Here is a 27810-nt window from a genome sequence, read left to right on the forward strand (position 1 = left end):
GTTTTTACAAGCTCCTTCAACTTGCACCCGTAATTCAGCTAAGGTGGTTGTTGGCTGCTGTACATGGGAGATCAGACACTCTTGATGGAGAGATCTTGAGATCAGCTGGTCAGAGGAGCGGCTGGATACCCTGAAGTAGCACAGGCAGTGTGTGGGCAGAGGGTGTTTTGATGAAGACCGTGTCTTCTGAGTCAATAAAGTCAGTAGGACATTTTCCATGATGTCCTAGACATACTAAAGGCTGCTCAATGTTCCCTCCATGAATACTAGATGGCAACAGCCATGGTAGCTGATGGCACCTAGCACCATGACATATGATGTTGTTGCTGTGTATCTCTGCACTATACATGATGACAGTAGATGCTCCTGTGAACTCTTATGTGGCCATCATTAGTACCATGGCAGAACCTGCTTTTATCACTGAACACTACTGTTTGCCATTCATGCCTACAGTGGACTATCTCGTGGCACCAGTGCAGGCGCTCTTTGCGATAAGAGGTCAGTGGCAAACAAGCTAGGGGAGTGCATGGATACAGTCCTGATAGTAGACTTTTTTTTTTTTACTGTCCATGGGCTACTTCAGAAACAATTTGTGATGTTGTTGCTGTACTCTGAGATACAGTGCAGACCTGCCTCCAGCATTTCCCATCAGGCTGCTGGTGAATGTCAGTGTACCACTGACATTAAAATGCATTGCACTATAGGAATAGTAATAAAATGCCTTACACTATAGGAAGAAAACAAAACATGGATCTTGGGATGTGGTGATGCAAAAATAATAATCTTTATATAGCGCCAATATATTCCGTAGCGCTTTACAATTCAGGGCTTCATGTAGACGCTGCAATCTGCGCTTGAAATACTCCTAATATACGGTAGGCGTATTTCAGCTTAAATAAATTACCCCCTTTGAGAGAGTTTACAATCTAGGAGATTGAAACATATTCTACTTAAAAAAAAAAGGGGGGTTTTATTGCGAAAAGTAATAAAACATAAAAACGATATGTATTTGGTATCGCTGTAATCATACTGACCCAGAGAATAAAGTTATTGTGCTATTTATGCCGAAAAATTAACGTTGCAAAATGTATAACCTAAAAACTCAGTGTCAGTATTGCTGTTTTTTCCCCATCAACCTCTCAGAACCTTCCAACCTCCCCTGTTTTAAACAGCAGACACCCGGGACTAATGTATGCGATCGATGAAAACATTGATGTCATACATTTAACCCCCTAAGATGCCATGGGATACCAATGAGCAATAAAACACAAAACCGGAATATGGTTGTACAGCATGAATAAACCGCAAGTGTCAAAAATGAATAGCTCCTAGATGGGACAAACCCAGACACTCAGCATATACAAAATTAGAATACAAAAATATATATCCAAAAATATGTCTTTATTGAAATCGATAAAACAAATAAATTGGCAAAGACAAATACAACCACATGGAGAGTGCACAAAACGCGTCGGGACATCGTTATAGCATTGCAAGTAGTGTTGAGCGAACTGTGTGTTACAAGTTTGGTGTACAAGGTTCGGGTTATCTAAGAATTCTGTTATGGATTTCGCTACCACGGGCCATAACTTATATGGTGTTAGAACCGCCCTAAATTAGGGCATTTAAGATGCACTCTGGTGTTCCAAATCAATGTACCCCCCCCCCCAGGGGTTAATATCCACGCGTGGCTGAGAGACTAGACACTGACACAGAAGTTGGTCAAAGCAATCTCTCACTTTTATTACCTGGGGTAAGCGTATATACATCTTCAGAAGAGGGCAGTCCTCACTGAGGCTAAAACATTGTTTCATTGGTCAAAAAGGAAGAAGAGATAAGAGAGAGGAGATAGCACCCTGGCTTCTGCGCACTGGGTCCTACTTTGGAATGTGAACTAATGTAAACATCTGGTTACCATCGCCATTTTGTAATGGAGTTTATTCTAACACTGCATACGTCATGTGTGACACTTCAAGGAGGTGCTTCTCTATAGGCAGTGAATAATATATACATATCATCAAGCCATATGATTGGCTTACGCATTCCACCACACTCTATGGGACACCTGTAGAAAGATGAGAAATCAGACACTTCCCACAGCACAGCTCTTTGCCCCCCTCTCTCTCCTCTCCAGTCTTGGAACAAAGAGGGGGGTGGGTGGGCACTTGGAAGTAGAAAAAGTTAACTCATTACAATCCTAGATATACAAAATATAGAATAAAATAAAAAATAAAATTTTTAACAATGGTCCGTGATAGCGGAATTAATAATAGAATTCTTAGATAAACCGAACCTTGTACGCTGAACTTGTAACACAAAGTTCGCTCATCACTAATTGCAAGTAGTGGAAAAGGTGGGATGAAGAAACAAGTATAAATAAATACAAAATCAAACCATGTGGTTCCCCCACCTAGACAAAAAGCAAGATTCACACAATATACACAATACAGACCCGGCTAGTGGCACCTCCAAGAGACCCCCCGGCATCTGAAAAGTTAAAGACCGGGACCGCGCGGTTCCGGGTGTGCTCCGGTTTCCCCCGGTGAGGATCGAGGGGGCTGGATGTAGTGTGGTGCAGCCCCTGTACTTAGGAGTAGTAGAGGGCTGTCGGACACTAGTTCCTATGGAGAGAATGCCTGTGGCTTCATAGGAACACAGTGCAATTCTAAGGGCTGTCTCACACGAGCGAGTCCATTGCGGGAATCGGGCTCCGTGTGTGAGTGTGATCCTCTGCTCTGGACTTGCAGGAGCACACGGCATTATCATGATTTATAATGCTATGTGCCTCTGCTTGACCTTATTTCTACAGAATCATACTGACAGCTTTATGTCACTATGATTCTGTGGAAAAAAAGCCCAAGCAGAGACACATAGCATTATAGATCATGACAATGCCGTGCGCTCCTGCAAGTCCAGAGCGGAGGAACACACTCACACACGGAGCGCGATTCCCGCAATGGACTCGCTCGTGTGAAACAGCCCTAATAGACTCCAATGCTAATGCAATACAGTCTATTAGAGAAGCAATCTAATGATTGCTTGTTTATAGTTCCCTAGGGGAACTATTAAAAAGTGTAAAAAAAACAAAAACATTTTTAACAATATTAAAATAAATCAAAAAATTCAAATCACGCCACTTTTTTTCCACTTACAACCGTAAATGGTGCTATTAGAAAGTGCATCTTGTCCTGCAAAAAAAAAAAAAAAGCATATGGCTACGTGATTGAAAAAATAAAAAAATTATGGCTTTTGTAAAAAATTAAAAAGGAAAATCGCCTGCTCTTGAAAGGGTTAAAGGGGTCTTCTCACTTCAGTAAATGCCATTTATTATGTAGAGAAAGTTAATACAAGCCACTTACTAATGTATTGTTATTATCCATATTACTTACTTTACTGGCTGGATTAATTTTTCCATCACATTACACACTGCTTGTTTCCATGGTTACAGACCACCCTGCAATCCATCGGTGGTGGTCGTGCTTGCACAATATAGGAAAAAGAACTAGCCTATGTGCGCCCCCATGGTCCCACCAGAGAGGCCGACACTTTTTCTTATAGGGTGCAAGCACGACCACCACTGATGGATGTGAGGGTGGTCTGTAACCATGGAAACAAGCAGTGTATAACGTGATGGAAAAACGAATCTAGCCAGCAAAGGAGGCAACATGGACAATTACAATACGTTAGTGTCTTGCATAAACTTTCTTTAGACTACTTTCACACTCGCGTTTTGGCTTTCCGTTTCTGAGATCCGTTCAGGCCTCTCACAAGCGGTCCAAAACGGATCAGTTTGCATTCTAATGCATTCTGTATGGAAAAGGATCCGCTCGGAATGCATCAGTTCAGTCTCCATTCCGCTTTGGAGACGGACACCAAATCGCTGCTTGCAGTCCGTCTGATGAAACTGAGCCAAACGGATCCGTCCTGACACACAATGTAAGTCAATGGGGACAGATCCGTCTTCTATGACACAATCTGGCACAATAGAAAACGGATCTGTCCTCCTATTGACTTTCAATGGTGTTCAAGACGGATCCGTCTCGGCTATGTTAAAGATAATACAAACGGATCCGTTCTGAACGGATGCAGACTTTTGTATTATCTGGACGGATCCGCACAAAACGTGAGTGTGAAACTCGCCTTACATGATAAATGTCACTTGCTGAAGTGAGACTGACCCCTTTTAAAGATGCGGACAGCAAATCCGTAGTTCCGTTCCTGCGGCCCGGTAAAAAAGATCGAGCATGTCCTATTCTTGTCCCCAATCGCGGACAAGAACGGGCGTTTCTATCATAGGGTGAGCCATGTGCGGTCCCCAAAATGTGGAACACACATGGCAGACTGCAAAAACACTTACGGACGTGTGGATGGACCCTAATGCATTGCATGGAGTATTAAATGGTGCGATTAGAAAGGTCAGCTAGTCTGCATACCCTCGTATGAACGTAAAAATAAAAAAGTTATTGCTCTTTGAATGTGGGAAGGAAAAAATGAAAACTCAAATATGAAATAGTTTTTGGTTTTCCCAAGATTTTTCACAGCTCCTGATTGGTTGTTATGGGCAACTCAGCCAGTTCTACTTTGCACCAGTATTATAAATCTCCCCCAATGTGTTTTTTTGTGGCATTTCTTCCTCAGTTTTGGTGTTATTTGGGTCCATGATGTTTTTGTCAAGCTGTGGCCTGGCCTTTTTTTTTACATTTTTCCATAGGCTTCTCCATAGAGAAAAAAAATTGCCTGGAAAAATACATAAAAAATGTCTGACCAGAAAAACGCCACAAAAAGAAAACCATTATGTGAAGGAAGCCTAAGTACAGTGTGACTACCTCGGCAGGTCCTGCTACATTTATACCGTGAATCATTCTAGAAGTAAGGCAGGACACACAGCTCAGCCTGCCCACACAACAGCGTCGTCTCAATACGTCACACACACTGGTCGCAATGCCCTGAACAAAAATGGCCGCCACATGCCCTACTTCCTGATATGGAACGTGTGATGTCACCAGCCTGACGTGTCAGTCATTCCACCAATCGGGATGGGCGGAGGGGAATTCGAAATGAGTCGCTAGCTTGCAAACGGAAGAAGGTAGGAGAAGAATGCTGCCCCTGGAAAACAGAGGTAACCCCTCTCCGGTGGTACGGTCCGCGCTGCCTGCTGAGATCTGATCGCTGTGTATGGCCGCCCTTCACTGCATTTGGTATGAGAGACGGAAGAACTGCTGTCGGGGGGCTGCATGTTGTGTTTGGTTATCTTAAAGGGGTATTCCACGTTAAAGGGGTTGGTGTCTTGGAGGACTTCTGGCTGCCACCACTGACACCTGGCATTAGCACTGGCCATGTACATGTTTGACATTTCCATCTGGAAAAATCTCTGAGGTAATGGAAATTTTGAATTTGAAAATAGTGGTGCTGCCTCAGAGACTGCCCGGAATGGTCTAAAAGAGAAATGGTCTTTGTTGCCCATAGCAACAGCACAGCTTCCATGTTATGTTCTGCTCCTGAAAAATAAAAGCTGCACTGTGATTGGTTGGGCCACCCAGCACCCCGCCAATCGGCTGTTTTGCCCTAGCTTTGATGCTGGGACTTCACAGCGCCACCTGTTGTGTTGTGGACACAGCTAGTTACTGCATGAATCAGATCAGTGCCCTGTCCACAGCACAATGGACTGGTTGTGTGGTTCTGACACCTGAGCTACTACAGAACAGCTGATTGCGAGGTGTCGGACTCCCGACGAGCAGATAGTGATCGCCAGTGCTAAGGCTACTTTCACACTTGCTGTAGCCTTTTCCGGCAGGCTGTTCCGGTGGGGGAATAGCCTGTCGGATCTGTGCTACTGCAAGTCCATGGTGCCGCCGGAAGTCCGCTCTGGCCCCATTCACTATAATGGGGACGGGCCGGAAGTCTGGCCGCAGCACGGCAAACAATCAGAGAGGCGGCCGGACAAAAGCCGCAGCATGTTGTAGTTTTATTCTGGCCGTCTCTCTGCATCTTTGCCGTGCAGCCCGCCCCCATTATAGTGAATGTGGCTGGAGCGGACTTCCGGCGGCACGGTGCACTAGCGGTAGCACGGATCTGGCCCCATTCCCCCGACTGAACAGCCTGCCGGAAAACGCTACCGCAAGTGTGAGAGTAGCTTACGTCATCACTTGTAAAGGTTTGGAAATCCCTCTAAAGGGGTTTCCTGGGAGCAGAATATCCTCAGGACAGGTCATCAATATCTGATTCCGGGACTTCCACCAATCGGCTGTCTGAAGCGGCTGCGACCTGCTCACAGCGTAGCAGTGGCCCTTCTTGGTATTGCAGTCCAGGCTCTTTCACTTGAATGGGACTGAGCTACTCATAGGTCATGTGACCGATGGACGTGACATCCCTGGCCAAGGAAGAGGCCGCAGCGCTCACTGGACCCCCACTGAACAGATGTTGATGGCCCATCCTGAGGATAGGTCATTCATTTTCTACTCAAGCAAAACTGTCTCAACCCCTGGAGTTTTTTTCATTTTTGCCTTTTCATTTTTCTTCCCGGTCTTCAGAGCCATATATATATATTTTTTCCCATTCATATAGCCGTAAGAGGACTTGTTTTTTTGCGTGACAAGTTGTACTTTCTAATACCACCATTTAATATGGCATACAATGTAGTGGGAATTGGGGAAAGTGGGTCAGTACGATTACAACGGTACCACATATGTACAGGGTTTTTTGTGTTTTAATACTGACATTTTTTTTTTTTTTTACAGTGCTATATTCTGACCTCCCATATTTTTTATTTTTTTTTTATAGTTGGGGATGAGCGAAGTGAGCTTCAGATCCTAGCTCCGAAGTTGCTTCGCTCAACACTTCTATGAATCTCCGTACTGCATTAAAATGTAAGGGCAAAATGAGTTTTCATCAGTCACGCAAGACTTCAGTGAATAACTTCGGCATTTGATTATTAAACTTGAAAACTATCTTAAGACAGGAATCCAAAGTCGTCTTCAGTACTGACTGGTACCCTGGTACAGAAGCTGACTTTTGGACCAAGTTTTAAAATGTTTTTTTTAATTTGAAAAATCTAATCCCGAAGTTATATTCACCGTAGTATTGTGAGACATAGTACATAAGGCCGTAAAAATACATTTGTCCATCCAGTTCGACCTGTCATCCTGCAAGTTGATCCAGAATTCGGTGATAACAAATTTGCCTCACTGCAGCCCATACTTTTTAATGCTGTACGGAGATGAATTAAAACCAAGTGTTGAGCGAAGAGACTTTGGATCCAGGATCTGAAGCGCGCTTCACTCATCCCTAGACATAAAAGTTACGGAGGTCAGAATATGGTGCTGTAAGAAAATAATATTGATGATAAGAGTCTTCCATAGATTTCTGTTGATATCTAAGTAACCAGTCGTTTTCTTTCTTTCAGAACGATGGTGTCCCAAGTTCATTTGATGGATAATTTCACAGCGATGTTTGATGGCTCTTCCACCTCCTTGAAGTCAAGAGTATAATTTAGTATTAAAGGCTGATTTTGAACTGTTTCCTACTAAGTGATCTTCAAATTTTATAGAAATGTCACATAAAGCTCACACTCCTGCTAATATCAAAGAAATAAACCGAACGTATGTAATTTCTGCATGTAAAAATGTGAGATCTCCAGGAAACCTAAAGCTTCAGAGGAGGGAGACTATGGTGAAGAGTTCTCCTCAAGTGGAGCCATCTGGTCAGGATGTCAGCCAGGGGGATGAACCGGAAAAGCGTCTGACTTTACAGAGACTACCTAGAACTGGGTCCATTGAGAAGGAAGATGCTGAGAAGACTCCAAAGTCAACTGACAAAGCCAAGCCAACACAACCAGTCTCGGCCAACAATGATTCCTCTAGTCAGACCGAGTTAAGGACTAAACTGACCAACTTGAATGGAAAACTGCTCCATCCTAAATTTCCTTTAATAGGCCATAAAGCTGGAAATCTGCATGTGAATGGATCATCAGATTATCTGAAGTTTCAAAGCTTGAAGAACACAAAGGGAATTGATTCAGACAAAAACTTACGCGGTTTGGGCCAAGATTCCACAAAACCACCAGGAGCAAAAAACGGAAGTCTGGAAAACCAAAAAACACCCAAAAGTGGGACCTCTGGTCTGATGAGATCAACTTCAACTCGGGAAATAAAAGCCCAGCAGTAACACCAAAACGTCCAGTGGGAACACTACCTGCTGCCCACAGAAAGGTCTCTTCAGTGGTTGGACAGGCTGAAAAGACTCGGGAATCAAGCTTTCCAGCTGAAGCATTGCATAAAATAGATGAGACTAGTAGTTCTCATTCTACCACAGTGGATGCTCTTCTCACAGCAGAAAACTGTGCAGTGACTGTAGCGGTGAGAGTCAGACCCTTTAGTACCAGGTAAGTAGGGCGACAACCTAATGTTGTGTATTCCATATGATATAAATTATATTACATTTTGTATTTTTTTTTCTAAAAAGTCATGGGAACCTAAAGGGGTTCTCTGGGGCTGAACTACTGATGACCGAATGTTTGATTGGCTGTTTTGGAGTAGCTCCAGTGCATGGAACCAGGAATCCGGACTACATTACCACTATACGATGTATGGAGTCGAGGCTTGTTATTGCAGTTCTGCTCCCGTTCGTGTGAAGGAGAGCAGCGCTGCAGTAATCAGCCCTGACCACTACACAGCGGATAGAGCTATGGAGTTACTGCAAAACAGCTGATTGTTAGGGTCCATTCACACGTCAGTATGTGTTTTGGTGATCTGCAAAACATGGACATCGGCAATGTGCGTTCCGCATTTTGCGGACCGCACATCGCCGACTCTATCATAGAAAATGCCTTTTCTTGTCCGCAATTATTATCATTTTTTTCCTTTTTTTTTTGCGGAACAGAAGTACGAGGGTCCGCACCTGTTCTGCAAAATTGCGGAACGAATGCGGACCCATTTTTTTGCGGACGTGTGAATGGACCCTTAGGGTGATCTGTCCCCCCTCATCCCGGCTAATCTTACATTGATGACCTATTCTAAAGATAAATCATCAATAGTTCAGTCCAGGAGAACCTCATTAAGTCTAATTTAAAGGGTGTAATGGGCGGGCAGTGATCATCTTGCAGTGTAATACTTCTGCCGATTGTATGATGAATGAGCGAATGCTTGTTCATCTGGCAATCCAGATCTTTCAGCGCGCTGAAACGTCACAATTTGCCACCAGCAGATCGCGCTGTCTAATTACGATCTGCCACCGGCAAACCACTGTACGGCACGGGGACGAGTGATGATCGCTTCTCCCCATATTTCGGAATAGATTGCTGCATGTAATATGGGTGATCTCCTCCTCGCGATTGCTGGGAGGGAACGCCCCCCCGACAATCGTCTGTGTGATCGGGTGTCTAATACACCCTGAAATGTGCTGAAGAAGATGCGCATGTTCACACTGCAATTGTGTAACTGCTGCTCCATTCAAACGGGGGGACCCCTTGTTCTCGTGATCTGTGGGGTCCCAGCAGTCAGACCCCAGGCGATCGGGCACTTATTCCTTTGGATAGGGAATGTCTTGCTTGTGGGAACTTCCCTTTGAAGTTATTTATATTGATGAGCTATTCTCAGGATAGGCCATCAATAACGGGTTGGCAGGGGGCCAATTCTCGGCACCCCTAACGATCAGCTATTTGAAGAGAAGGCCACACACATACAAGCGCTGCCTTCAATGTTTACCTGCTCGCCGCCAGAAACGCAGCGGTGAGCAGTGTAATTACAACTTCAATAAGATGGCTCCTTCCTATTCAAGTGAATTCATATGTACAGCGCTATGGAATGAATGGCGCTATAATAATAATAATACTACAGTGCCGTCTCATAGAAGTGAATGGGACAGCTCAGATAGAATTACACCCGTCCACCTCTGCAGTAGCAACGGCGAGCAGGCAAGCAGAGAAGAGAAGGCAGCACATGTACGAGCGCGACCTTCCCTTCAAACAGCTGATCGGCGGGGGTGCTGGGTGTCGGACCTCCTCCAATCATCATTAGTGATAAGCTAAGCAAGCTTTGAATGCTACATCCAAAGTCGCTTCACTCAAAACTTCAGGTTTAGGGTCCATTCACACGTCCGTAGTGTATTGCGGTTCCGCAATACACCCGGCCGGCACCCCCATAGAACTGCCTATGTCCGGAGCCGCGGACGGGAAGTTTGGGCCGCGCTCCGGAAATGCGGATTCAGAAAGCACACTGTGTGCTGTCCGCATCCATTCCTGCCCCATAGAGAATGATTGTGTCCGCGCCCGTTGCAGATAATTGCGGAACAGGTGCGGACACATTCTACGGACATGTGAATGGACCCTAATACTGTACGGAAATTACAATGTATGGGCTCCAATAAGCCGAAGTTAGTTATTTGCGAAGTCAAGCGTGACTTCGTTGAAAACCTTCGGCGATTGATTATTTATTTATTTTTTTTTTAAGTGGAAAATCACTTTAAAACTTGACCAAACTCTGCTTCGGTTCTGAGGTACCAGTCGGAATAACTAACTCCAGCTCATTGGAGCCCATAAATTTTAATACTGTACAGAGACGGACAGTATTATTCTGAAGTTTTGCGCGAAGGGACTTCGGATGTAACATCCGAAGCTCTCTGCGTTCATCACTAGTCATCATTATAAAAAAAAAAAAAAAAAAAAAAACGCATACACCCCTTAAAAGAGAAGATAACGTCTCTTGACATGTCTGTTTTAATAACTACTTTGATTCCCCTTGTAACAATACTGAAGTATCTACTCTTATGACTCTTTGTTGTGCCATTCCTCTACTATTCATACTAGAAGTTATAAATGAATTACTTAGGGCTCTTTCACACTTGCAGCAGAGTGATCCGGCAAGCAGTTCCGTATGCCAACCAATGGCATTTGTAAGACTGATCAGGATCCTGATCAGTCTTAAAAATGCCTGATCAGTCAGAAAAATGCATTGAAATGCCGGATCCATCTTTCCGGTGTCATCCGGCAAAACGGATCCGGCATTTTTTTTCCCACTTTTTTTTTCCGATCTGCGCACTGCCGTGCTGCGCCAGAGCTCCGCCCCCGTCAATTGGGACGGAGCTGCAGGACGAATCCGACAGGGTGAACAGCCTGTCGGATCCGTCCTGCCGCTAGTGTGAAAGTTCCCTTATCCCCATGCATTCTGAATGGAGAGTATACCTGATCAGTTCTTTTCCGGCATTGAGCCCTTTTGACGGAACTCTGTGCCAAAAAAGAAAAACGCTAGTGTGAAAGTACCCTTAGAAGCTTACAATCAAGGTCCAGATGGGTGTTACCATTTGGGGTTGTGTCCCTGCACTGACTGGATGGTGTCGGCGTAGCGGTCAATCTGAATATTAAGAAAGGTCCGCCGTATATTGGTCTGTATCTGTCGCCCAGGGATGAAACCTGTCTGGTCTGCATGTATCAAGCGCGCTATTACTTTTTTTAAACGGTTGGAAAGGACTTTTGCGATTATTTTGTAATCTGCATTAAGCAGTGATATTGGGCGATAGTCCTCAACTTTATTTCCCGGTTTCCCCTTTTTAAGGATCAATGTAACCGTTGCTTCGGCCAAAGACAGGGGCAGCTTTCCACATTTACTAGACTCATTTAGAACCAGCAACAGTCCTGGCAAAAGTATCTCCGCATGGCGCTTATAAATACCAAAAGGGAGTCCATCTGATCCCGGCGCCGAAGAGCCCCGGGTCCCCTGCAGGGCGATTTGTAATTCCTCCAAAGAGATGGGGGCGCACAAGAAGGCGGAATCGGAGACCGACAGCGCCGGGATCTTAACTTGTTCCAAAAAGACGTCTATTTCGGTCACTGTATCTACCACCTCGGATCGGTATAAATTATCAAAGTGATTAAAAAACTCTGCTACCATCTCCATTCCTCTTCCCAATCTACGCCCATCCCGCGTCAGTATCTGTCTAATTCTTTGAGGGGGTTTTTGATTCGCTATAATAGAGACCAATAACTTGCTCGGGGTGCCCGCCTCGCAGAAATCTTTATAGCCCATAAAGAATAGTTGATTCTGTACTTTTTCCTTCATAAAGGTAATGTAGTGATCTTTAGCAGATTTTAGCTTAGTGCGCGTATTCATATCATTTTGTACTCGGATACAGCCCTCCAGATATACAATATTTGCCTCCAGCTTTTTTTGTTCAGCAAAAAATTCACTTTTTTTCTTTTTTATTCTGGAGAAATAAAGCCCACGCATAAATGCCTTCATGGCATCCCAAACAAAATGGATGTGAGCTGTGCCGATATTCTCTTGCCAAAATTGTGAGAGTTCTTTATTTATCCCAGTGGAATCATTTAATATGGTTAGCCAATGTTCGTTCAGTCTGAACGATCTGCTAATCCCGGTTTTTTGTCCGGTCTTCATCACCAGTAAGATCGGTGAATGGTCAGATATACCATGGATCTCATATGTCATTTTTGAGATAGATTCAAGCATCTGCTCATTGGCCAAGGCCATATCGATCCTAGACATAGCACTATACGCTTTACTAAAGCAGGAAAACACCTGTTTGTTACCGTAAAGCCATCGCCAAACGTCGGTTAAACCCATCTCCTCACAGAACCCGCGAAATAGAGCGTGTTTATCCTGCGCACTTTTCCGGGCGGTTGAAAATCTATCCAGCGCCGGGTCAAGCACGCAGTTAAAATCACCACATATTAATATCGGAGAACGCTCTCTATTATGTATAAAAAGCGCCAACTGCTTTAAGACTGTCATTGTAAACGGTGGAGGAATATACAAGAAAGCAAGGACACACCTACTGCCATTCCATTGGGCAAAGAGGAAGATGTATCTCCCATCTCTATCGATCGACTGGTCTAGCAGGATAAAGTCGATGCTATGGTGTATATACACACTAATCCCTCGGGAATATGCCGAGAGTCCAGAGTGGAATTGATGTCCTGCCCATCTCTTTATTAAATACTCAGGAATATTCGGTGTGGCGTGCGTTTCTAGTAAGGCAACAATTGCGGGGAGATGTCGAGTGATCAAATCAAAGACCACTACCCTTTTCATTCTATCAGCCAATCCACGCACATTCCATATCATGACTCTATTATTGGTCATCATGAGTTATAGAGGAGGCGTCCGTCATCCCCCAAAGGTAGCCGCAACCAAGCCAGGATCCCCCCCCACCCATTATCCGCCCACAGCCATTGGCACCCACCCCCCAACAACCCCCTTACTGGTTCACTGATGCGAAGCATCGTTGTCAACCTCTTACATTACGCCCATCCGTCCATGGGCCGCCCACCGCTATTACCCCAACCCGAGGTTGGGGGGCATTACTGCCACATCAACCGAGGCCCGGCGTCTAAACCCTGACAGAGTCAAGCCATTCAACGGTTTCTCTGGGGGAATGGAAAAACATTACAGTGTCTCTATACACCACTCTTAATTTAGCGGGGTATAGCATTGAATATTTAATATTCCCCTCACGTAATCTTTTCTTAATATCAAAGTATTCCCTACGCTTACTTTGGGTGTCTCTAGAAAAGTCGGGGTATATCTGTATCGAATGTCCGTCAAGTGTAGTGTCAGCTAGATCTCTCTTACGTCGGAGCACCCAGTCTCTATCACTGGAGGAGAGTATCCTAATTAGCATGGCTCGAGGGGGGCCACCCGGCGGCGCTTTTTTTGCGGGGATTCTATGGGCTCTCTCCACACATAGTGCGGGAGTATCTCCACCGGAGCCAAGCGTTTCAATTAACCATTTTTGAATAAACGCCACGGGGTTGCCCCCCTCTACCCCCTCAGGGAAGCCAACCATTCTCAGATTGTTACGTCGTGCCCTATCCTCCATATCGGTTAATCTTGCATTAATGCGTATATTTTCCTTATCCAATTCTACTATTTTTTTTTTCCATCTGTAACTGTTCTGTTTGAGCCTTAATTAACCCAGTTTCAACAAGTGCAATGCTGTCCCTAATTTGATTCATATCTTCTCTAATAAGAGTAAGATCAGTCTGCAGTGTCTGTACGGTGATAGAGACATCTAAAACTGATTGATTGGTGGTCTGTACCACCAATAATATATCCGTCAATTTGTTCTCAATGTTATCAAATCTCCTGTGTTGCTCAGTCTGAGGAGGTGGATCTATCTGTGTTTCAGCCAGTTCAGGTGTTTTCTTTCCCCCCCTCTGTCTCGGTGGGGGCGATTTCAGATATTTGTCCATTCTCGCCTGCGGACTACTACTGCCACCCGCCCTAGGGGATCCTGTACCCCCGGATCTCCTATTGTATTTAGCGGGCATATTTTCGAAATCTTTCAAGCAAAGGTACACCATACACAGTTCCAAACCCAGACGCTGTCACAACGCCGCCGAATGGTGAAAATATCCCAGCACTGCCACAGCATCTGGCTCTGCAACGCGACAATACTGACAAAGTGGAGTTTGTAGCAAACATTGACGTTATGGCTGTATGGGGACGAGTATACCTATATGAACATATACATATATAATGGAGCATCAATTGTATACATAGCGAAGGAAAGAGAAAAAAAAAAAAAAAAAAAAAAAACAACAAAATGTCAAGGCCTGGAGCAGTATCAGGCTATAATGAAGATTATCAAACACAAGTCGAAGCACTCATTGAGGTCGGTGGTGCAGACAAAGTCCGTAGTGATCGGTAATAATGGATGAGGGTCACAATCTAGGGCCCCCATCCGACATCCGCGAGCTGTGGCGATCACAGGGACTCCAACATAATGGGGAGCAAGCCGTTCGTTAAAGTTGCCGTAGAGGTAGTCCGCCCGCTCCGACCGAAATCGACACAATAGCCTCTATTAAGTTTTTTCTTTTTTTTTTTTCTTTTCTTCCTCTCTTCCCTCTCCCTCCCCCCTCTCTCTCCCCTCCCTCCTCCCTTCTTTCCCTTTTTTGTTTTTGTTTATTTTTCTCCTTCCCCTTCTTCTTTTTAACAGAAAGAATCAACTGTAGGCCCCCATAGACCGTTATACGTTCCTTGTGATGTAGGATTACTAGATACTTATTCAGTATTGTTCGGCACGATACTTATTCAGTATTAATCCGGCATAGAGGGAACTGTGGGGGCTGTTGCCGCCAAGAGATTAATTGAACAGCGAGTGGAGCTTGCAGGGGGATCACGTAGCGACCGGCCACATAGTTAACAAGTCCCCACGTGTCAAATGGAGAGTCGTCCCCACCAATTTCATGGGGGGTTATAACAGGGCATCCCACATAACCGTTCCAAAATTATATGCAAGGGTCCTACACCTAACTAACCCAATAGCTGGTAATCCGCAAATAGGCCGAATTATACCAATCAGCCAGCAGCTATCCTTGCGCCCATAATTAGTGTGGACGACATGGGTTAGTAAGGGAGGGGATGACAATAGGCGACGTGGGACACTCAACACGGAGTCGATCTCACCGGTCTTCAGCAGCAGCCAGCATCAGCATCAGGGACATCAAGTGCAACAGTGTGCAGGTATCGGACAGCCATCGGGCCGCAGCCATCCACAGTCGATGATCCCAGCGTACAGCATACGTCAAGCTGTGCCCGATGATATCTCTAGATCCACTGCCAGCCAAAGTCAGGTGAGTCAGGTGAGCACCGACACCGATCCTCAAGCCTCGGTCCAACCCTCTCCCTCAGGCCACGGTACCAGCGGCGCAGCGGCAGGACACGGCAGGACACAGCAGGGCAGCAGGGCGAACATCCGGCGAACATCCGGCCGTTTAGCATCTCAACATCTTCCCTGCCTCGGTCAAATCTCGGTGGACCGTGCAGGGGGACGCAGGACAGCGGTGGAAGCCAGAACGCTGAGACGCCGAGACGAAGCGAGGAGGTGGGCGGTACCCATGCGGACGCGCGGCACGTCTACGCAGCCGCTTGCTACGTCATACCGCTACGCTGATGGTGACAGCGTACATCAGCGTAGCGGTATGACGTAGCAAGCGGCTGCGTAGACGTGCCGCGCGTCCGCATGGGTACCGCCCACCTCCTCGCTTCGTCTCGGCGTCTCAGCGTTCTGGCTTCCACCGCTGTCCTGCGTCCCCCTGCACGGTCCACCGAGATTTGACCGAGGCAGGGAAGATGTTGAGATGCTAAACGGCCGGATGTTCGCCCTGCTGCCCTGCTGTGTCCTGCCGTGTCCTGCCGCTGCGCCGCTGGTACCGTGGCCTGAGGGAGAGGGTTGGACCGAGGCTTGAGGATCGGTGTCGGTGCTCACCTGACTCACCTGACTTTGGCTGGCAGTGGATCTAGAGATATCATCGGGCACAGCTTGACGTATGCTGTACGCTGGGATCATCGACTGTGGATGGCTGCGGCCCGATGGCTGTCCGATACCTGCACACTGTTGCACTTGATGTCCCTGATGCTGATGCTGGCTGCTGCTGAAGACCGGTGAGATCGACTCCGTGTTGAGTGTCCCACGTCGCCTATTGTCATCCCCTCCCTTACTAACCCATGTCGTCCACACTAATTATGGGCGCAAGGATAGCTGCTGGCTGATTGGTATAATTCGGCCTATTTGCGGATTACCAGCTATTGGGTTAGTTAGGTGTAGGACCCTTGCATATAATTTTGGAACGGTTATGTGGGATGCCCTGTTATAACCCCCCATGAAATTGGTGGGGACGACTCTCCATTTGACACGTGGGGACTTGTTAACTATGTGGCCGGTCGCTACGTGATCCCCCTGCAAGCTCCACTCGCTGTTCAATTAATCTCTTGGCGGCAACAGCCCCCACAGTTCCCTCTATGCCGGATTAATACTGAATAAGTATCGTGCCGAACAATACTGAATAAGTATCTAGTAATCCTACATCACAAGGAACGTATAACGGTCTATGGGGGCCTACAGCTGATTCTTTCTGTTAAAAAGAAGAAGGGGAAGGAGAAAAATAAACAAAAACAAAAAAGGGAAAGAAGGGAGGAGGGAGGGGAGAGAGAGGGGGGAGGGAGAGGGAAGAGAGGAAGAAGGGAAAAAAAAAAAAAGAAAAAACTTAATAGAGGCTATTGTGTCGATTTCGGTCGGAGCGGGCGGACTACCTCTACGGCAACTTTAACGAACGGCTTGCTCCCCATTATGTTGGAGTCCCTGTGATCGCCACAGCTCGCGGATGTCGGATGGGGGCCCTAGATTGTGACCCTCATCCATTATTACCGATCACTACGGACTTTGTCTGCACCACCGACCTCAATGAGTGCTTCGACTTGTGTTTGATAATCTTCATTATAGCCTGATACTGCTCCAGGCCTTGACATTTTGTTGTTTTTTTTTTTTTTTTTTTTTTTTTCTCTTTCCTTCGCTATGTATACAATTGATGCTCCATTATATATGTATATGTTCATATAGGTATACTCGTCCCCATACAGCCATAACGTCAATGTTTGCTACAAACTCCACTTTGTCAGTATTGTCGCGTTGCAGAGCCAGATGCTGTGGCAGTGCTGGGATATTTTCACCATTCGGCGGCGTTGTGACAGCGTCTGGGTTTGGAACTGTGTATGGTGTACCTTTGCTTGAAAGATTTCGAAAATATGCCCGCTAAATACAATAGGAGATCCGGGGGTACAGGATCCCCTAGGGCGGGTGGCAGTAGTAGTCCGCAGGCGAGAATGGACAAATATCTGAAATCGCCCCCACCGAGACAGAGGGGGGGAAAGAAAACACCTGAACTGGCTGAAACACAGATAGATCCACCTCCTCAGACTGAGCAACACAGGAGATTTGATAACATTGAGAACAAATTGACGGATATATTATTGGTGGTACAGACCACCAATCAATCAGTTCTAGATGTCTCTATCACCGTACAGACACTGCAGACTGATCTTACTCTTATTAGAGAAGATATGAATCAAATTAGGGACAGCATTGCACTTGTTGAAACTGGGTTAATTAAGGCTCAAACAGAACAGTTACAGATGGAAAAAAAAATAGTAGAATTGGATAAGGAAAATATACGCATTAATGCAAGATTAACCGATATGGAGGATAGGGCACGACGTAACAATCTGAGAATGGTTGGCTTCCCTGAGGGGGTAGAGGGGGGCAACCCCGTGGCGTTTATTCAAAAATGGTTAATTGAAACGCTTGGCTCCGGTGGAGATACTCCCGCACTATGTGTGGAGAGAGCCCATAGAATCCCCGCAAAAAAAGCGCCGCCGGGTGGCCCCCCTCGAGCCATGCTAATTAGGATACTCTCCTCCAGTGATAGAGACTGGGTGCTCCGACGTAAGAGAGATCTAGCTGACACTACACTTGACGGACATTCGATACAGATATACCCCGACTTTTCTAGAGACACCCAAAGTAAGCGTAGGGAATACTTTGATATTAAGAAAAGATTACGTGAGGGGAATATTAAATATTCAATGCTATACCCCGCTAAATTAAGAGTGGTGTATAGAGACACTGTAATGTTTTTCCATTCCCCCAGAGAAACCGTTGAATGGCTTGACTCTGTCAGGGTTTAGACGCCGGGCCTCGGTTGATGTGGCAGTAATGCCCCCCAACCTCGGGTTGGGGTAATAGCGGTGGGCGGCCCATGGACGGATGGGCGTAATGTAAGAGGTTGACAACGATGCTTCGCATCAGTGAACCAGTAAGGGGGTTGTTGGGGGGTGGGTGCCAATGGCTGTGGGCGGATAATGGGTGGGGGGGGATCCTGGCTTGGTTGCGGCTACCTTTGGGGGATGACGGACGCCTCCTCTATAACTCATGATGACCAATAATAGAGTCATGATATGGAATGTGCGTGGATTGGCTGATAGAATGAAAAGGGTAGTGGTCTTTGATTTGATCACTCGACATCTCCCCGCAATTGTTGCCTTACTAGAAACGCACGCCACACCGAATATTCCTGAGTATTTAATAAAGAGATGGGCAGGACATCAATTCCACTCTGGACTCTCGGCATATTCCCGAGGGATTAGTGTGTATATACACCATAGCATCGACTTTATCCTGCTAGACCAGTCGATCGATAGAGATGGGAGATACATCTTCCTCTTTGCCCAATGGAATGGCAGTAGGTGTGTCCTTGCTTTCTTGTATATTCCTCCACCGTTTACAATGACAGTCTTAAAGCAGTTGGCGCTTTTTATACATAATAGAGAGCGTTCTCCGATATTAATATGTGGTGATTTTAACTGCGTGCTTGACCCGGCGCTGGATAGATTTTCAACCGCCCGGAAAAGTGCGCAGGATAAACACGCTCTATTTCGCGGGTTCTGTGAGGAGATGGGTTTAACCGACGTTTGGCGATGGCTTTACGGTAACAAACAGGTGTTTTCCTGCTTTAGTAAAGCGTATAGTGCTATGTCTAGGATCGATATGGCCTTGGCCAATGAGCAGATGCTTGAATCTATCTCAAAAATGACATATGAGATCCATGGTATATCTGACCATTCACCGATCTTACTGGTGATGAAGACCGGACAAAAAACCGGGATTAGCAGATCGTTCAGACTGAACGAACATTGGCTAACCATATTAAATGATTCCACTGGGATAGATAAAGAACTCTCACAATTTTGGCAAGAGAATATCGGCACAGCTCACATCCATTTTGTTTGGGATGCCATGAAGGCATTTATGCGTGGGCTTTATTTCTCCAGAATAAAAAAGAAAAAAAGTGAATTTTTTGCTGAACAAAAAAAGCTGGAGGCAAATATTGTATATCTGGAGGGCTGTATCCGAGTACAAAATGATATGAATACGCGCACTAAGCTAAAATCTGCTAAAGATCACTACATTACCTTTATGAAGGAAAAAGTACAGAATCAACTATTCTTTATGGGCTATAAAGATTTCTGCGAGGCGGGCACCCCGAGCAAGTTATTGGTCTCTATTATAGCGAATCAAAAACCCCCTCAAAGAATTAGACAGATACTGACGCGGGATGGGCGTAGATTGGGAAGAGGAATGGAGATGGTAGCAGAGTTTTTTAATCACTTTGATAATTTATACCGATCCGAGGTGGTAGATACAGTGACCGAAATAGACGTCTTTTTGGAACAAGTTAAGATCCCGGCGCTGTCGGTCTCCGATTCCGCCTTCTTGTGCGCCCCCATCTCTTTGGAGGAATTACAAATCGCCCTGCAGGGGACCCGGGGCTCTTCGGCGCCGGGATCAGATGGACTCCCTTTTGGTATTTATAAGCGCCATGCGGAGATACTTTTGCCAGGACTGTTGCTGGTTCTAAATGAGTCTAGTAAATGTGGAAAGCTGCCCCTGTCTCTGGCCGAAGCAACGGTTACATTGATCCTTAAAAAGGGGAAACCGGGAAATAAAGTTGAGGACTATCGCCCAATATCACTGCTTAATGCAGATTACAAAATAATCGCAAAAGTCCTTTCCAACCGTTTAAAAAAAGTAATAGCGCGCTTGATACATGCAGACCAGACAGGTTTCATCCCTGGGCGACAGATACAGACCAATATACGGCGGACCTTTCTTAATATTCAGATTGGCGGGGGGGAGGACCGCTCGATATTATCATTGGACGCCGCTAAAGCGTTCGATCGTGTCGAGTGGCCCTTCCTCTGGCGTGTTATGTACAGGATGAATCTGGGCCAGGAATTTATTGGATGGGTCAAACTGTTATATAGTGAAGCAACTGCTAGAATTAAGGTTAACGAGGTGCTTACCCCTGCCGTCTCCCTAAAGCGGGGAACACGACAGGGATGCCCCCTTTCTCCACTCCTCTTTGCAATCTTTATGGAACCTCTTGCCTGTAGGATACGGACTGAACCTGGTATATCCGGTTTCGGGGGGAGAGGGACGGACGATAAGATTTGTCTATACGCAGATGACGTTTTACTCTACCTGAATGATGGTTGGAGAAGCGTCCCCAATGTTATGCGGATAACCGAGGAATTCGGCAGAATTGCTGGGTACGAGATAAACTGGCTTAAGTCTGTACTCTTCCCCCTGAACCGGATACCCCCTCCTAACGATCTTAGGATCAGAGTTATTCCCCCAACAGATCATTTAGATTATCTCGGGATAAAAATCAGCAATAATATCAGGGAATATAATCAATTAAATATTTCCCCTTTAGTAGGGAGAATAAAGGACAAAATAAGAGTGTGGCAGAAACTCCCACTTTCGCAGATCAATAGGATTGCGTTGATTAAAATGGTTTTGTTACCTTGGATATTGTACACGGTTAGCTCCTGCCCCGCTTGGATTGAGGATAGCGTCTTCAATCTGATTGATCGCTTGATAAATGATTTGATATGGGGCAGAAAAAGGGTCCGTATTAAACTACAATACTTGCGAATGGCCGTAAACAACGGGGGCCTAGGCCTGCCCCATTTTCAAATCTATTATCTGTGTGCACAATTACAATGGTGCGTCAATGCCGGGGACGGAGTGTTAATATCACATATCCTAGGCCAACGCCCACCACACTTTAATAACATTTTTAGTATATTGGAATCTGGGCTGCTTCAACGTACAGATTACTCCTGCCCCACTGGAGCCGTGCTACAGAAAGTTTGGAATAAAATTAAGACACTGATTCATGCCCCTCAAATCTTGGACTTCTCCCCCTTATGGGACAACCCTGCCCTAACTGAATTTTTGAAACTCAACGATAATGAATTTTGGATTCGAAAAGGTATTACGTTATTTTCACATATATACACAAAAGGGAATTGCAAATCAATACGGGAATTGATAAAACAAGCACCAATAACTGCACTAGAGCACTATAGATATTGTCAATTACAACACGCACTTGCATATACTCTCAAGAAAACACCTCTGATGAAATCTACTCCGGGATTTTTATTATTTTGTTATAACACAGTAGGGAATAAAGTTAAGATTTCACTAATATACAGGAGATTCATCGAGGAAATGAGCACCATCACTAAATTTAAAAGTGTGGATAAATGGAAGATAGATATCGGGGAATGTAACCCCTCACAATGGCAGGAAATATATCAAAACATAAAGAAGGCTTCTTTTTCACGACAACACCGATTGATACAATTTAAAATAATACACCGTCTATACGTCACTCCGAGTCTGCTGACTAAAATTTATATCAATAAGGGTCAAGAATTTAGCTGTCTTAAATGCTCTTGTGTAGCCGCAGGGCTTGTACACATGTTGTGGGATTGCCCTGCTATTAGGATCTTCTGGGGCTGTATATTTCAGACAATGGTGGCAAACAGCCGGAGTAGTCCCCCCATGACTATCCAAGTAGCTGTTGTTGGATTGCTCCCTCCTGAGTACAAAAACAAAACCCCCAAAAACGAACAGGTATACTGGTTAAAGGGGTTTCTACTGGCCAAAGTGATTATCTTGAGACAGTGGGTGAAAGATAGACCCCCAACAATTAATGATTGGCAAAGTTTAAGGACGAGAATAACACACTTTGAGGGTATGAAACGACGCGGACTAAACGACGCCATCGGAATGGGCCTACAGAGAAGGGAAATAGCTAGCCGTAATACCCCTGATCAGAATTGATGATTTTTCAGAAGTGGAGAGCAGGGTATAAATATACACCAACAAACCATTACATACTCCTAAAAGATAAACTCTATCAACACAGCCCACGCAAAAAACATACGTGAAACATATGTGAAACTGTAAAGGTTCGAATGAAAAATTCTTACGAGGGGGGCAAGAATATTCCGCCGCCCCTCGAGGCGGCCGCACCAAGCCAGGTGGAAATGGGTGGGGGGTGGGGGGGGCGGGGGGGGGGGGTGGGTTATGTTTTTCCTTTTTTTTCCACTGTGTTTTCTGGGCTGTGGATTCTGTGCCTATGAACTGGTATTACAGCTGGACTGCCCTGATTACAGCTGTTTTTGTTGTACGTGTCTGCTCTCTGGCATGAATATGATACACTGTCTGATATGTGATTAGAAACTTGTCTTTATACTGTTTATAAAATAATAAAAAAAAAAAAAAAAAAAAAAATATGATCATAAAAAAAAAAGACTGGATGGTGTCGGGGAAACCCTCAACTGGCTACACCCTATGTGTATAGGACTGCCAAGTACTGGACTTAGCTGTCTTCAGCACTCTTCAGAGAAGAATGTAGCAGTGGTCACACAAGCCCTCTACCATTTCATTCACATAGGGGACCCCCATACTCGTGATCGCTAAGGGTCCTAGAGGTTGGACCCTAGCTATAAACATTTATCACATCTGCTGTGGATAGGTAATAAATGTGTTTTGTGGGTCAGTTAATTATTTGTCTGCATTATCAACCCTATTTAACTGGGCATACTGCCTGGAAGGGTTGATGCTGAGTAAAACAATATCTTTCTGTTCTATAAAGGGTTATTAAAGGCTGAGACATATCAACTTCTATATTTATGTAAATGTTGAGTTGGAGCACCAGGGGGCTGGCTATAGCGTTGGTAGCAGCGCTAGTGCAATGCCCCCTATGGTCTATGTTCTCGCCTCCCCCCTTTGAGATATCTGATCTATCCCTGTGTTCTCTCGGCAGCGCTGAAGCTCAGTGACTTGTCGCTTGTGTAGGGAGTCAGATGCTGCTTCCTTGGCATTTTGACCAGGCGCTTTCAAAGTGTATTGAGATGAGATTGAGAGCTAGATGAGATGTCTAGCCCTGTCATTCAAAGTGGAGGGTGGAGTGCAGGGAGGACATGGGGCGTTGTGCCAGCAGTGCTCCTAATGCTATGGCCGGCCCCCTAGTGCTCCTGCTAGGTATTTACATAAATATAAAAGTTTATATATCTCGGCCAGTAATAACTCTTTATAGAAAAGAAAATATAGTTTGACTTGGTTTAATAGGGTTAATCATGCTGAAAAAGGCCCTTTAAGTTCTCAGAGGATTGCCTAGATTAGATACAAATATTTGTGGAGTGTTATCAAAAAGTACATATAGTCTTAGCAGACAGGACACACCCCCTGAGCTGCACCAGAAAGGACACCCCGTCACCCCCCTGGGCTGCACCAGAAAGGACACCCTGCCACCCCCCCTGGGCTGCACCAGAAAGGACACCCTGCCACCCCCCCTGGGCTGCACCAGAAAGGACACCCTGCCACCCCCCCTGGGCTGCACCAGAAAGGACACCCTGCCACCCCCCCTGGGCTGCACCAGAAAGGACACCCTGCCACCCCCCCTGGGCTGCACCAGAAAGGACACCCTGCCACCCCCCCTGGGCTGCACCAGAAAGGACACCCTGCCACCCCCCCTGGGCTGCACCAGAAAGGACACCCTGCCACCCCCCCTGGGCTGCACCAGAAAGGACACCCTGCCACCCCCCCTGGGCTGCACCAGAAAGGACACCCTGCCACCCCCCCTGGGCTGCACCAGAAAGGACACCCTGCCACCCCCCCTGGGCTGCACCAGAAAGGACACCCTGCCACCCCCCCTGGGCTGCACCAGAAAGGACACCCTGCCACCCCCCCTGGGCTGCACCAGAAAGGACACCCTGCCACCCCCCCTGGGCTGCACCAGAAAGGACACCCTGCCACCCCCCCTGGGCTGCACCAGCTTTTATTTGAGGGTATTTACATCCAAATCAGGTGAACGGTGTAGGAATTACAACAGTTTGCATATGTGCCTCCCACTTGTTAAGGGACCAAAAGTAATAGGACAGAATAATAATCATAAATCAAACTTTGCTTTATTGGTTTTCAAGCATGACTTTCTTGAATATTGCATTCTAAATATGCAGAAAGAAAGGTTAATTATACGATCTCGCAGGATCCAAGCATATTGTCAAAGGTACAGAGATAAGAATTGTCAAAGGTAATACTTGGTTGCAAATTCTTTGCAGTCAATTACAGCCTGAAGTCTGCAACGCATAGACATCACCAGATGCTGGTTTTCATCCCTGGTGATGCTCTGCCAGGCCTCTACTGCCACTGTCTTCAGTTCCTGTTTGTTCTTGGGGCATTTTCCCTTCAGTTTGGTCTTCAGCAAGTGAAATGCATGCTCAATCGGATTCCGGTCTGGTGATTGACTTGGCCATTGCATAACATTCCACTTCTTTCCCTTAAAAAACTCTTTGGTTGCTTTTGCAGTATGCTTTGGGTCATTGTCCATCCGCACTGTGAAGCGCCGTCCAATGAGTTCTGAAGCATTTGGCTGAATATAAGTAGATAATATTGCCCGAAACACTTCAGAATTCATCCTGCTTCTTTTGTTAGCAGTCACATCATCAATAAATACAAGAGAACCAGTTCCATTGGCAGCCATACATGCCCACGCAAAGACACTACCACCACCATCATGCTTCACTGATGTGGTGGAATACTTAGGATCATGAGCAGTTCCTTTCCTTCTCCATACTTTTCTCTTCCCATCACTCTGGTATAAGTTGATCTTGGTCTCATCTGTCCATGGGATGTTGTTCCAGAACTCTGAAGGCTTTTTTATGTTTGGCAAACTCTAATCTTGCCTTCCTGTTTTTGAGGCTCACCAATGGTTTACATCTTGTGGTGAACCCTCTGTATTCACTCTGGTGAAGTCTTCTCTTGATTGTTGACTTTTGACACACATACACCTACCTCCTGGAGAGTGTTATTGATCTGACCAACTGTTGTGAAGGGTGTTTTCTTCACCAGGGAAATAATTTTTGGGTCATCCACTACAGTTGTTTTCCGTGGTCTTCCAGGTCTTTTAGTGTTGCTGAGCTCACTGGTGCATTCCTTCTTTTTAAGAATGTTCCAAACAGTTGTTTTGGCCACGCCAAATTATTTTTTTTTTTTTTGCTATCTCTCGAATGGGTTTGTTTTGTTTTTTCAGCCTAATGATGGCTTGCTTCACTGATGGTGACAGCTCTTTGGATCTCATCTTGAGAGTTGATAGCAACAGATTCCAAATGCAAATAGCACACTTGAAATGCAGAGGATGAGAGGGACGCGGCTGAGACTAATCAAGGTCTTTTACGGGACCTGGTGTCAGAGCGGGGACGTGCCCCTTCAGAAACATGGTTCCTGTGTGGGGCTGAAACTGCCACAATTTGAGCAGGCAATCGATACAACGACTGCACCATGGACCGGGAAAGGCTGGCAAGATTCCCTATGGCTTGGGACAGTGAGGCTGCCCAATCAGGAGGGACCGACACCACAGAGGGGGGCCAGAGAGTCAGGAGGAAGCATGGGGTCAAGGCACTGTGCACAGAGTGAGTTGGGTAGGCAAAGACTTATTGCATTGGTCGGACTCCTTCGTAGTCCCTGAGGGCCCACGGAAGGGCCTCCAAGGCCACCATATCCCGTTGGATTTGGTTGGCTGTCAAGGAGGCCTATGTTGCAAAGGGTAGTGTTCCTCCCTTTCGGTTGACCGCTCACTCCACTAGAGCGGTCGGGGCTTCTTTTAGTGGTTCGATATCAGGCCTCAGCTTCCCAGGTCTGCAAGGCCGCCACCTGGGCCTCTGTCCATACGTTTTCCAAAATCTTTTTCTTGTAGGATGCATTGGGGGACACAGATCCCACCCTCTTTGTTGATCCTCTCTGGTTTAGGACTTGTTGGCTTCTCATTTCTTTTTTTTCAGTTGTGCTCCTACCACTTTTCTACCTGCTGGTTTGCTCCTGCATGTGTAGTGGGTATAGCCCAGATAGGAGGCGCCAACTCTTTTTTTTACTTCTAGTGGCAGCTGGGCATATACCCATGGTGCTGTGTCTCCCAATGCATCCTACGAGAAAAAGATTTTACAGTGAGTACAAAAATCTAGTTTTAAACCTCTATGTACCAGCACTTACTAAATACCTGACCTTCGGAGATTCAGCATGGAGAGAATTGCACTGTGCATGCATGCCAAGTGAATAGGAAAGACGAGCACGGGATCCAGCCAAACGGCTGAGGGCATTTTTGGTGAAAAAGATTTTACCTGTTACTGAGGATGTTTGTGGTAAGAAAGCCCTAACTTGGCATTTACATTATCTATGAGGGCACAAGCAAAAGAGCAACTAACATGATCTGATATACACCACGTTGAACCCCTTTACCGCAACTTCACCGCAGCGACTTTAAAGCGTCAGTGCTTGTAAGATGTGAAGTAAAGGACCGGCACTTGCAGTAAGGTATGATCTTCAATCTTTCTTTATTTTGCCATGTAGAGGACTAGAAAAACAACGCGTTTCGACTCACATACTGAGTCTCTGTCAAGTACAATAAAAATAAAAAATACTGTATTTAAATAGTCCGCCACTGACCTCATACAAACCATAAGCAGCAGACTACATAGACATGGAAAACAACATGCTGACGATATAGATGTATGTGTGTGTATGTATGTATGTATGTATGTGTGTATATATATATATATATATATATATATATATATATATATATATATATATATATATATTGCATTTGGACAGACCTACTTGTATAAATCTATTTGTTATAAAAGGGGAAGTTTGTGGACATTTATACGCATATATAAAGAGATCATACAGCTGTAATATATACCCCTTTGGATGCAAATTAAGATATTTTGCATATACAGTACAGACCAAAAGTTTGGACACACCTTCTCATTCAAAGAGTTTTCTTTATTTTCATGACTATGAAAATTGTAGATTCACACTGAAGGCATCAAAACTATGAATTAACACATGTGGAATTATATACATAACAAAAAAGTGTGAAACAACTGAAAATATGTCCTATTCTAGGTTCTTCAAAGTAGCCACCTTCTGCTTTGATTACTGCTTTGCACACTCTTGGCATTCTCTTGATGAGCTTCAAGAGGTAGTCAACTGAAATGGTCTTCCAACAGTCTTGAAGGAGTTCCCAGAGATGCTTAGCACTTATTGGCCCTTTTGCCTTCACTCTGCGGTCCAGCTCACCCCAAACCATCTCGATTGGGTTCA

General features: G+C 45.5%; 1 protein-coding gene across 1 annotated transcript in view; it reads left to right on the forward strand.

Moving 5' to 3' along the window:
* Positions 1–5081: 5081 nt before the first annotated feature.
* KIF14 (kinesin family member 14) overlaps positions 5082–27810 on the forward strand; it is an 82553-nt gene continuing 59824 nt past the window's right edge. Inside the window, 3 exon segments of the mRNA XM_044300940.1 lie at positions 5082–5198; positions 7403–8146; positions 8149–8380. Coding sequence (XP_044156875.1) covers positions 7549–8146; positions 8149–8380 — 830 coding nt within the window. The 5' untranslated portion in view covers positions 5082–5198; positions 7403–7548.

Source organism: Bufo gargarizans, chromosome 7 (assembly GCF_014858855.1).
Source record: "Bufo gargarizans isolate SCDJY-AF-19 chromosome 7, ASM1485885v1, whole genome shotgun sequence".
Classification (NCBI taxonomy): Eukaryota; Metazoa; Chordata; class Amphibia; order Anura; family Bufonidae; genus Bufo; species Bufo gargarizans.